Raw genomic sequence first — 13,023 nt, 5'->3', positions numbered from 1 at the left:
TAGTCCTCCAACGTATGCCAAAGTCTGCCCTATGGCGTGGGCAAATAGTCAGGGTAAGATGTTTTTGCTCAAATGAGAAAACACCTGTAAAAAATATAACACCAATTAAATCTGTTGCAGCACTCATTCATAAGCACAATAAAGTTACCTGAAAACACACAAAATCAATATTTACCGGCTCTGGCTAATAGCAGCTTCATTTCAGTTCTAGAACCTTCATCTGCACTCAGTCCAAGAGTCGATAGATGTCCAGTTACATCTTTCGTGCAATCCTCGAGTGTAATGCATTCCACCTGACCAGGATAATCAGGAGATCGCCCGCAAGGGGTCACCTTACCAACTAGTGTTATATAGCTACAGAGAGCCATAAAATGACAAGAAATAATAACTTCTGATGAAAGCACGTATTAAAACTCAAGACTCGTCCGTGAAATAACTTTCCTTAGATCTGTTACGAAATTTCAACCATTTGCGCAAGAGCTTCGTGGGCAGTGATGACGTGACGGGCTTTACCACGAGAGAAAATTGTGTTTGAATTACAGCATCTTGGTCAAGATGGTGCGAGATGTTGGAAGCTCAATGAAAATACATCTGAGATTGAAGTATAATAGTGTTATCGTGTAGTTATCAGACCTTGAGTAAAGTTTTTGTTTTCAGTCTTTGGTATATTTCATGATGACAGCCCATTTAGGGTCTCATGTGGTGCGGCCAGTGTTTGTTGGGACCGGATGTCGGTTAATTATGATAAATAGGAACAATTCGCGTTAATACACCGAACTGCTTGTAAAGAATGCTGTTCTCCTTCTGTATTCGCTGGAATTCTTGATTTATATATACATATATATCTAAAACAAACTAAAACAAAGCCCTTGCAGATGAAATGTTTAAAAGTCATTCAACAGACTGATCAATTGTCACAATTTTCGTAATCGTAATACTTGTAATGGTGATCGATGAAATGACTGTAAGAACATTTTCGACGGTGATTTTATTTTCTCTCAGCTCTCACACAACTCTGAATGTACGACTTCACTATAACTCAATATTTTGTGGAATACAAGTCAAACATTTCCAGAATTAAAGTTTATTTTAAAACCTTTTTCCACCAGGGAAGGAATGATAAGATTAGCGTTTGTTTACACAACACACATCATTTTGCTCGCTCTGGACACAAACATTTGTGGTATTTTCGAAGGGAAGCGGTCCGATTCAAAGCATCAAAGTTTACTCAGGAAATAAATAGTATCATCTTATTACGAATATCAAGTTAAATAATTGAAAAATGAGGTACCAGGTACACTTTTATCGCGTTAAATTTAACCTATTTTTTGCTGTCATATTAAGCGCTCTTTGAGGGTGTTGCTAAGAAGACTTAACAATTCTCAGTATCAATGTGTACAGAAAAATTAACATAGTGAAAATGGATGGGAAGGCTTTTTCTTATATCGTGTGAAGTTTGGTGTCAATTGAATTCATTTTAAGCCTTCAACGGAGCTTGGTTTTTGCAGTGAATTTTGGACAATTTGATAGGCGGAAAACCGCACTTAAATCGCGTTTTCAAATTTTGGCCAATTTCTAAAAATTTAATAATCGTCGGGACTTTTAAACTTGATTTTTGAAAATAGTTTACCAAAGGGTATCATTGGGCAAAATATGAGCAATTCACCAAAATGGTCGTTGACGGACGATTCTCGATCCTAACAGGCAGCCATTCTTAATGACTTGACCGCATTGACGGCAAACATACATACAATTATTATGAATTAAGTCTTGGTTTTAACAACATTTATCATCTTTTTTAGCCACTTTGTCATTTTGAAAATGAAACTCATCAACTTAATCTAATATCATCATCTGTATTCATTTAAAGTAAAATATTTTTTAAGAATCTTCTGTTTGCACTCAAAAAATATTGTCACGCGTGACAAAACACGCATATTATTCAAACAAAGCGTGGGAAACATAAAAAGATATTGTTTTTAAGTATTTATTTGGCCGGCGCATTTCAGTGTATCATTAAAATACTCAATGATGAATGGGAAATGGTCGTCAATAAGCATTATCAAATGTATTTCTGAATAAAGTTGCGTTGCGCGTGACATTAAAATTTTGTATAAAAATATTCGAGTGAAAATAATCCGAATATGATGAATTTATTTTGCGTTAACAGTTAACTAAAATATGAATTCTGTTAATAAACTAACTGCGTGTGGCACATTTAAAAACGCTAAATACAATTTTCTACGCTTGAAGGATTCGAAAAGAATGGAACATTATGTCCAGATGTAGATGAGTGTAATTCATACATCCATAATTGCTATGTTTTTGCTCAATGCAGAAACACTATTGCTTCCTATAACTGTTCATGTAGACCAGGCTTCCTGGGTGATGGACGCTTGTGCCACGACGCTTATGAGTGTGAGGATGGGACTGACAAGTGTGATGCACCAACAGTCTGGGATCTTACGAAAGCACCTGCAATTCTGGATTCTCAGGTAATGGTCAAGTTTGTCAGGATGTTGACGAATGTCTGAACGGTTTTAGCGACTGTAGTTCCACAGCAACTTGCAACAACAAGGAAGGTTCATATACATGTTTGTGCAATGAAGATCTTCATGGAAATGGCCGTTTATGCTTTGAAAATGATGAGTGTGGCGCTGGAACTCATCTATGCAGCGATCATGCCGAATGCCTTAACAATCAAGGGTCATACAGCCGTTTTTGAATATAGTTTTTAACGTACTCTTATTATCTTCTTTTAGAGGAACCCTGAGGTCGACTTTTTGGGTCACCAAAGGAGGACCCCTTCCATTTTTATTTGACATACTGTAGTCAGCATTCAAATATGGAAACAGATGCTTCACTAAATACCCTGCCGACATGCCCGACGATTTTAAGCAAGCATTTTCAGCTGGAATGTCTTATTAAAGGACATTTACATTTGAGGATGGAGGCGTTGCCACAGCCAGTGGACATATTAGGTATAAAAGTTATGTTTAGTATGGGATTGAGGAAATACTGTTCAAAAGAAAACTTCAAGGTCATTTTTTATACGGAGCAGGGAGCGCCCTTTTTGATGTGTAACTAAGTTGTGTTTCTCCCGAGAACGCTTCCAGTCTAATTACAGGGGAACAAAACTACACAAAAAGCATAATAACCAGAGAATACGCATACTACTGCATTTTTACCCACAAAAATTATATCAAAAATAGCTTTCGTGTAAAATTTAACATTTTTCGGGTTCCTTTTCCTATCCTCGCCTCCCGATTAAAACAGGAACGTGCCAACAGACATGTTTATCTTTAGATCCTTTCTTTTCATATAACTGAGAATATGCCTCAAGCATGATATAGACCATGACTAGCTGACTCGTTTCGATTTAGCCAATTAGCTGTTAGGGAACTGTGCATTCCTAATATGAGTCAGAAACAGAACCAAGACTTTGTGACTGTTCACTTTGTTCTTGTGGGTTGCCTTCCACCCTCAAAGATTACGTAATATAATATTTTCCTCGAAAATAAATTCGCAATTATTAGAGATAAATCTGTAACTGCCGTGTTTGCATACACCGTGTTAGTCGGTTTTGCTGACGCTGTTACTGTTGCTGAGGATTCAATTCAAGAACACAGTTGGCCACAAATCGTAAGTTGTTATTTTTTTCGGTATTGTGGGCGATTTTTTAAAATTGCACATTAATATATATGCTAAATGCGTCTTCGAGGTATCACGTATGCATAGATGAAATGTTTTCTCTGGCGTGCATTCAATTTTACGACATTTCTTGGCTCCCTAAACTCTCTCCACTACCAGCGTTATCCTTAATATGACTTTGCTTCAATAAATAATTTGATTGCAGGCTTATTTGTCTGCATAGAGGGGTAAGTTTCTAAAGAAACTGTGGTGCTGCGTCGGTAGGAGAGTATAACGGGGTAATTTGGGGTTATCAACTGAGTTGAAAACGTAAATTGGCCATCGTAAAGAGTTTAAAGGTTGAAGTTTCGAGCGTCAGCCCTTCGTTAGAGTGAAACTCTGTTATCTGCCTGCAGATCAATTGGCTCGTAGCACAATTTTTTGTTGAACCAGTGGCAGAGCTGTATAATTTGCATATTTAGAGCGTCATAACTTTCTACAAGTATGGCCGAGTATGGCGGCCACGAGGATATTGGCTCCTCTTCTATTAGCTATTTTAATCAATTTTAAGCTTCAATTTTATTACAATATATACTTGGATGAAGACTTTGACTCTCTCAAGCCTATTTGGAGAGGAAAAAGTTCGGTTGGTTGCGACGTCTTTGGAATTTCCTTCTCAGCTCGTAAGTGCTACTCAACAAGGGCGCACCGCCATGATAGACTTCGAAGGCCTATCATGAAATGGGTTAAACATGGTTATATACTGCTTGCGGCGACGGATTGCTCCCTATTAACAATAGACATTACAGTTTTTATGGATGTGGAGACGAACCCTGGTCCTATTTCTTCAGAGAAGAGCTATGATCTACGAAAGCAAACCTGGTCTGACGAAAGTAAGATTCCATGTTATGGAAGAAACTATTTACTCGGTTTGAGAAAGAAATCTGGTAAACCTTCGAGCCCTGTCTTAGAGACGCTTAAGAAACTACAGCTGCTCAGGTTTCGTGGTAATCAGGGAGGTTTGAGAAAAAATGTTCAGCATGTGAAGGAGAGAACTATTCAGAATATTTCTGTCGTCATTGGACGAAGGGCGGAAAGTGGTTTTGCTATTCCCCGGCTGCGGGTTGAAAAACGACGAAACCCTAGCAATCTCGTCAGTGTACCAAAACAAGTGGTGTCCCGCGAACACACCTCTGTTAGTTCTGGTCAGCTTGCTGTCCCTAAACTTTTGTTTATTAATATCTGTAGTTTGGGGAAAACAACTAGTCGGGTGCGAGCGGTTGTGGCTTTGGAAGCCGACTTAAGAAATAATGACATCGATGCTTGTGTTGTGTCGGAAACTCATTTAAAAATTGAGGTACCCGATACGGTGGTTAATATCTCGGGTTATAATATCTTCAGAAGGGATAGGAATTGGTCTGGATGCGATCTAAGGAATGGGGGAGGTGTTGCTATCTATACAAGGAGTAATCTTTCAGTTATTGATGTTTATCGTTCTAATTTATACGAGTTTATTTGCCTGACTGTGTTGCTGCCAAGTGGGAATTACATTCTTTTATCTGGTCTTTATCACCCCGAAAACATCATACCAGCAATGCGATTTAATGGATTATCTTCTTAATTTCTTTGACACAATGCTGGATAATCACCCAAACGCTACTATTGTTTGCGGTGGCGATCTGAATCACCTTGATCTCACGAGACTTAAACGCATTACTGGTTGGACCGCTTTAGTGGATTTTCCAACACGAGGGGATTCATTTTTGGATAATTGTCTTACAAATAGGCCAGAGCTCTTCGGAAAAGCTTTATCTATAAAGATGCTGATTAAGACGGATCACATTGGATTTATAGTTCCAGCGGGCAAGAAACTCAAGCCTATTCGTAAGAAAGTGCAATTTAGGGATTGTCGTGAGCATAGGAAGCAAGCTCTTTACCTTGCCCTCGCATCAGAATGCTGGGATGATGTTTTGGAGGCGGATAGTATCGAAACAGCTGTGAACATCTTAGAATTGAAGATCCTGTCAAATATTAACTGGTGCATGCCTTTACGAACGGTTTCCCTTTCGTCCCGTGATCCAAGTTGGATGACACCGCTAGTTAAATACATGCTACGTAGCAAGTCTCGCATCTCTGTTTTACGCACTAATAAGCATAGAGAGCTTAATAGAAATGTGTTGAAGGTTATTGGCGAAAACAGAAGGATGCTTCTGGAGGGCAAAATGGGGAGCAGAGAATGGTGGAAAAACGTAGACTTGATATCTCAACGCCGGCGGTCCACAAACGTTTCGCTGGATAGAGAGACCGCTCAAGATTTGAACGAGTATTTCGGTGACCTGTGTACGGATGGCGATTACGTTGAGCCCGCGTTACTTGAAATTGGTCCTGAGGTGAAAGTCCCGGAAATTAGTGAACGATATGTATGGAACTCACTGAGTACTCTAAAGAAGACTGCAACTGGTCCTGACCAAATTCCGTATTGGGTGTGGAAAGACCATGCGGAGATCTTCACTCCAATCATTACTAAGCTATGGAATTTGTCTCTCGCTACGCACCAATGGCCTAGATCGTGGAAAAGGGCAAGTATAAACCCACTGCCAAAAGTTGATGTTCCAGTGGCAAGAGGGGACTTCCGGGGGATCAACGTAACCCCTGTAATAGCAAGAGCCCTGGAAAAGGCAGTCTATAAGATTCACGCCCAAAGGCCGGTAGAAGAACAGCTGTTGAATAGTCAATTCGCGTATAGAGAAGGAGGGAGCTGCACAGATGCTTTGCTACTTATACAGAATAAGATCTGCAAGTTTCTTGATGATCCCAAGTGCAAGGCAGTGCGGATGTTCGCGATGGATTTCAGTAAGGCCTTTGACTCTGTGAGCCATCAACTCCTTGCTGAGAAACTTAAGAGTCTACCACTTAACCCGTATATCATAAACTGGTGGTTAGGTTTTTTGCGAGATAGAAAACAAAGAGTTATTTTCGGGAATCATGTCTGTAATTGGAAAACAGTTAACAAGGGCACAACCCAGGGTAGTGTTTCAGGACCTTATTTGTTCAATATATTTCTTAACGATCTGGAAATTAAATTAGGAAACGAGACACTTGGTTTCAAATACGCTGATGACTGTACGATTATTGCTCCGGTATATTATTATAAAGATCACTCTGTAGACTTAATAAATCAGTTTTTACAGTGGGCAAGCCAAAATAGAATGAATTCAAATTCTACTAAATGTAAAGAGCTTGTTATGTATAAAAAAGGTCACACTGCTGAGGCCTACAAAAGTATTTTTGGCATACCTCAGACTAGTACAATAACCATTCTTGGTCTCACGTTTCAGCCGAACTGCAAATTCAGTACTCACCTAAAAGAAAAGTTAGGTAAAGCTAATAAATGTTTATACGTTATCAGATGCCTCCGCAAAGAAGGATGTAGCCAAGCAGAAGTAGATGTTTTATTTAATTCCATTGTCCTACCTAATATTACTAATGCTCTATCTGTGCATGGGGCCTCTGAGTCAGAGCTAACTATAGCCCAGCAGTTTTTAGATCGTTGTTTTAAACGTAGTTACATATCTAAGAAATTAGTGATAGGTGACTTACTTAAAACGCAAGATCACAAAATTTGTCGCAAGGTTTCAACTATCCTGAGCCATCCTCTTAGAGCCTACTTCCCTGAGACCAAGATCACGAGGTATAATTTGAGAAATAAATCCCCTGTCATGCCCGCCATTCGCACAAACCGTTTTAAGAATACATTTTTTAATAGAATTGTTTTTAAGTACAATGTAGCTTTGTAAAAGTGTACTTCCTGTATTAGACTTTTGTATTTGTTTCCACGTATATACTTATCTTATTTAGATACACCTAAGCTTATTTACATCCTTTTCTTTTTAATGTAACATAAGATATGTAATTTTATCTTTTGAACAATAAAGACACACTTAGACACACTTACAAACAGAACCTAGGAATGTTTTCTGTTTATATTTTATGGCAAGTTGGCAGTAACTGAACCGCTTGTTCCCTCCATAAAAAAAAATCCCTTGAACACCTGTTTTAATTTTGCCCACGTTAGGTTCAACAAAATTATCAGTTTCAAAGGGAGTATTGTAGTCGTTTCATGCTTATTAGCCGTTGTGAAGTATAAGAGCATATACTTTACTTAAAAAATGGTGGAGCATTGTGAGTTATGTTATGTCCTAATAGTTTCATTTAGAACAAAACGTTTTCAATTCCTTAATTCCGTTCCAATTCAATATTTTTATTATTACTTTTTGATATCTTATCCTTGTCTCAGATGCTTAAATCTTTAGGAAACCGACGGAACTTCGAATTTGAACCGATCCAAGTTAACAAAAATACGGGCGTTGCTTTTGACATCGAACTTATTATACCGTCCTATAGCTGTTGGTAATTCTCTTCCACGTTTTTCAGTGGTCGTAGAGAAACGTAATAGCAAGATTTATGCATAAATCTTGACACATAACAAGTTAGGCTTCTTAATCATGGCCCTCAACCGTTCCGAATTCAAACAGCCGTTCTCAATTGATCCTGGCGCCCTAATGTTAAAGAAATTTATTCAAATGATTGAAAGTAAGTAATACTTTATCAGTCTATATATATCGTTTTTAAACATAAGTTTCGGAATTAAGTAAGGTATACTTTACTTCATTCAACTGTAACGTAATAGGTTCCGCTACATTTAACTGTGGTGTCTCGGAACCGTGACCGTGGAAACACTTTTGACCAACCAATGGCAAACTATAGTAAAGCTTCAATTTCAATGGAGAAACAAGCCGCTAGATTTCACTGAAGCTGATGATTACCCTGTCTTAATCAATTCTGAGTGCAGCCGGAAAAAAGGGGAAGTGAAAACGTGGCACCCAGATAAATTAACCTCGAGGCTTCGTCTGTCTCTTTGCTGTACATCATTTCGTTGTCTGAGGTTTTGTTACATCTATCCTTAGGACACGCTTGCCATATCGCAAGCACGTCTTTTCGCACGTGAAACATGTCACGTGGCACACTAGTTGAGTCAAAGGCTTGAGCATGCCACACAAAAGCTGCCGGGCCAGTCTTTGCTTTGTCTATTAAATATGCGGATATCCATTAGATTGGCGACACGCTTAGCGTGCCGTGTCATCGCACGCGTGCTTGTGCCATCACCTTATTCTCTCTTTTCCCGTGGAGGGTCACAAATATGGAGCTTCCGACGTTTGAGTGGATACAAATTAGCCGGAAATGAAATATTTCTGCGGCACGGGAGCAGTGGCGACTTGGGCAGTTGAAGTGCAGCATGGGTAGAATGGATTGCATTAAAGGGATGCCTATCACGTGGGAAAGCCTTCTAGGCCGACACCTCGTCTTGCTCGCGTTATTTTTTAGTACATATTTGATTTACTAGTGACAGTTCGAGTTTCGCAGGGGTTTTTCAGCTTGTTTGCGTTTCTTAAAATTATTTAGAGTTTTCCGTGCTTTGTTGGAATACATTTTTAGTAAATAAGGGCAAAGACCTTCCAGCCGTGTAGCCTTCGTAGGATGGGCTTTTCAGAGCATTAGCCATGGTTCCTATCCAGATTTCCTGCCAAGTTTTTTTTTTCCCCTATTGGGTTTTTTTCCGGCAGGTTTTTTGTGGCCTCTGGGCTAACAGTATTCTGTGTAAACTGTTGCTCAGCTCTGTTCTAGTTTTTCCACCACATGTTTGAATGTAATAGGGGTTGTTGTATAACGTATTGTTATATGCGCGGTGCTCGGCCGAAACAGCCATAATGAACCTAATGGTTTTTCTAATTCATGTTGTACTGCGTAGTGGAGCCGAAATGTTCCCTTTCGATGGAAAGAAATTTTCACTTTTGATTGTTGAACTTTGTGATCTGCATGCGACATTTCAATCAGTTTTTACAGAAGCAGGCGAGTTAACTCAGCATATTACGAGTATTCTATCTTGAAATGACCGATCGCTTTTACTGTTCTCCAATAGATTAAAATTTCAATAACGCCAGAACTAACACTAAAGCTTTACGACGCGTAGTTTTGATAATTTGTGTAATAGAATAACAGAATTGATAATAACTGCGTCAAAACATTCTTTCAAAGGATCAGTGGCAATCATTCTTTTGAGGGTCCCCAATAGGGTTCTTCGATCCCGCGATCCCGCGATCCCGCGATCCCGACTAAAATTTCCACTCAATCCCGCAATCCCGACGGTTCATATTGGCTAATCCCGATCCCGATCATGAAATGTTGTCTTAGTCCATTCAACGTAAGAGGGCCTATTCGGTAGGTGATTGTCATGTTAACTGTGAAGTTGTTCTATTGCTACAGAATTGAAGAATTTTGATTCTTGTTATCTGTTTTGCATTTGTCTTTTGTCGCGTGTTGACACTTGTTCGTCATATCGGGGTATATTATCCGTTTGGGCTTCTGGATTATCTTTGTTATAACGAGGATTTCGTTATATTGAGCCTCGTTATACCGAGGTTCTTTCCCATACAATTTACTGTAACTTTGGCCGGGATGACTCATCCCGGCCAACTCTAAGAGTATCGTTAGTTATACCGAGGACTTCGTTATGTAGAGGTTCGTTAAATCGAGGTTCCATCGTATGCCCAACAAGATCATGGCACGTTCGGGTACAGCATATCAAGAATTTCAATTTGTAAAATAGTACGCCACCTAATGGGTAGCCCTCTTTAAGCCTTCTTTGGCTGCATTTCCAAACTTTCTTGGGTAATCTAATATCGTGAAAAGTTGATCTTTGCGATGCACAACCAAGAAAATATTGTCCGCGTCTATGGTCATGCAACTCAACAGGTTAAAAGTGTCATATTGGTATAATTCAGAGACTTGCTGGAGGTTTTCAAGGCCGTTAAGCATTTCAATTAACGCAGCGGTCAGATACCACGTTAACCTGTGGGCCATTGAGGACTTTTGGTAAATCGGAAACTTCGCTGCTGATAGAATTTTTATTCCCGTGCAATAACTGAAAAGTGTCGCTGACCAGCCCGACAACCTTTTGAATCCAAGGGAACCTGTACGCCAGGTGCTTTTCATGGACTGAGAAGATCACTTTCTTCAAAAATTCTCATTAACAGACATCCCGGTTCACGGATCGTTTAGGTGATTACTTCCCGAATCCCGCTCCTCAAAATCGGCGATTCCCGCGTCCCGTTCGTGATAACAATCAATCTCGCTTCCCTCTTACTCTAAATACCCGGATTCCGAAGAACCTATTGGGGACCCTCTCTTTTCGGCGAAGAAATATTCTTCAACTTACTCAAATTTGATTACGGATGAATAAGGAGAAAATAATAAGCATAAGCTATCTTTTCAAGTAGCGTGAAATTATTCCCTTTCTCTTTTTCTAAGGAAGAATTTTATGATGCGTAGCTTTGACACTTTGTGCAATAGAATGAAAGAACTGATAACTATTTCGTCGAAACAGTTTTGAAAAGCCCAATGCCATAATTTTTTTCTGCACTAATTTTTAGTACTCTAGTTACCCTTCCCGGTTGATCTAAGTAGAAACATTATTCAGCGTATATTAAATTGGATTACAGAAAAATAAGGCGAGAATAACTTATCAGTTTTTTCAATTTTCTCCAAATGAGATGAAATCGTTGTCCGTCCCTTTAATATAGAAATGGCTTAGCAGTCAAGCCCATTCAAGTGCACTTGTTCAGATCAAAACACATTCAAGGAGTCAACTTTTATTTTTAAATTTGGCTTTGAAGTTAGTTTAGCAAGCAGGAGACTGCAATGTAAGGTTAGCCCAAAGAGGATGAATACTGCTGAAAAGCCCTCTTTGCATCTGTAACATTCAGTCTACTTAGTCAGTGCTGTGGAAGTCGGCTGAACGGCCCTGATGAAGGGGATTGTTTCGCCTGAGCCCGAAAAAAAGAAAGGAACATTCCTACCGATACTATATGTCCACCCCCTTAGGTGCTCTCATACAGTGGAAAAGATAGAGCCAACGCACGTACTCAGTTCTGGCACTGCTTTCCCTTGATACTAAAATTTCGTGTCCGTGTTAGCGAGGTGCCCGGCCACAAATCACTTCGATATGTACTCATGTAGCACATTTTTCGCTAACCAGTTGCAGTGTACATTTCGAATTCGCATATAATCCTTAATCCAGGCTATTTCAATAAATATGCAAAGGAAAAGTTAAAAAAAGCTATTTGAGTTACATTCCAAGCAGGCTTAATTCGTTTTAGCGACCTTGTTTACATTCGTTTTCAGTTCCTAACCATTGCTTTGTTTGCGTAAGCGATCGAAATGTCAAAAAAGGAAGTAGAAGCTTCTATTTGGTTACCTCATTATTTTCTCTTTTGTATTTTGGGTATTAACGGGTATCTGACTCTTTCCATTCGCTTTAAACTTGCATTATAGTGGTAGAAACTTATTGCGGGAAGTATTGGAGTTATGATGTATTCTGAACTTTACCACCACGAATCGAAAACAGAGATGTAAATCACTCTGTAGATTCTAAGATGTTCATTTTTGTGCTAAAGTCATGATTTCACAAAAGTCGTCACAATTTTATAGTGTCTAATTACGATAACCAATTGACTCGCTTAATGCCCATTAGCTAGGGAGAAGGACAGTTGTTCGGAAGATTTGTAAGAAAAAGGAGTGGTAAGTAGCTACTAAGTAAGCTGACAAGTTATTGGGCTGGTCTACAGAGCAGTGGGCTCGTCGAATCCCGGTGCGTTCTCTACGTTATACAAATCTCTCGTAAGTCCAGTTCTAGAATTTACTGCTCTGGTCTGGAAGCCATATTTGGTTAAAGATGTGCTAGCGTTAGAGAGAGTTCAGCGAAGAGTCTCTCGGCTTGCTCTCGGGGAAAAACAGGGTGAGATGGAATACGAAGAACATTTAAGGAAGCTGAAAGGCCTGCACTCGAAACACGCTGATTATTTCTCTCTTTAGCTAAATGTTATGAGATAGTTTTGATGACTTGAACAAACCAAAGTTTGACAATCTGTTTGATTTTACTAAGTGTAATTCAACCCGCGCCAACCACCCTTATAAGCTCTACGTTGAGCCAGCAAAGTGTAATGCCTATAAATATTCCTTTTTTACCCGAATCGTACAAGACTGCAATAGCCTACGAGGATCCATCGTTGAGATTGGGAGCCTGAGCTGCTTTAAAGTGCACTGAAGCGCTTTTTAAATTTCCATTAGCTGCTTGTCTTTTTTTATCAACTTTACCATTTTCATCTCTCGTAAATAGTTTTTGAATCTTTTTAGTCATCCAATTTATCTCTTGTAAATAGTGTTTGAATCTTTTTTACTGTACATAGCTTATGAGCCTTTTATTGTACATAGCTGAATTAATTTTTGAATCTCTCTCATTGTATTATTCTTCATGCCGTCTTTGTCATCAAGGTC

At 39.1% G+C, this 13,023-nt stretch overlaps 1 protein-coding gene and 1 long non-coding RNA gene across 2 annotated transcripts; both read left to right on the top strand.

The window, feature by feature from the left end:
* The first annotated feature begins 2,327 nt into the window (after nucleotides 1-2,327).
* LOC149049726 (uncharacterized) lies at nucleotides 2,328-2,982 on the top strand. Its single transcript, XR_016183285.1, has 2 exons — nucleotides 2,328-2,495; nucleotides 2,763-2,982. It is a non-coding gene; the product is annotated as an uncharacterized LOC149049726 (long non-coding RNA).
* A 1,814-nt stretch (nucleotides 2,983-4,796) lies between these two features.
* Nucleotides 4,797-7,580, top strand: LOC149049725 (uncharacterized). Its single transcript, XM_089195087.1, has one exon. The coding sequence runs from the start codon at nucleotides 5,235-5,237 to the stop codon at nucleotides 7,425-7,427; it is 2,193 nt and encodes a 730-aa protein (XP_089051213.1). The 5' UTR covers nucleotides 4,797-5,234; the 3' UTR covers nucleotides 7,428-7,580.
* Nucleotides 7,581-13,023: the final 5,443 nt, after the last annotated feature.

This window comes from Pocillopora damicornis, chromosome 2 (genome assembly GCF_964200805.1).
Source record: "Pocillopora damicornis chromosome 2, jaPocDami1.2, whole genome shotgun sequence".
NCBI lineage: Eukaryota > Metazoa > Cnidaria > Anthozoa > Scleractinia > Pocilloporidae > Pocillopora > Pocillopora damicornis.
Note: the sequence above shows the minus strand (reverse complement) of the source record. Positions and strands in the feature narration are given on the sequence as shown.

What these genes read in the sequence shown, in the direction of transcription:
- LOC149049725 (XM_089195087.1), top strand. Translation starts at nt 5,235, where the DNA reads ATGGATTATCTTCTTAATTTCTTTGACACAATGCTGGATAATCACCCA.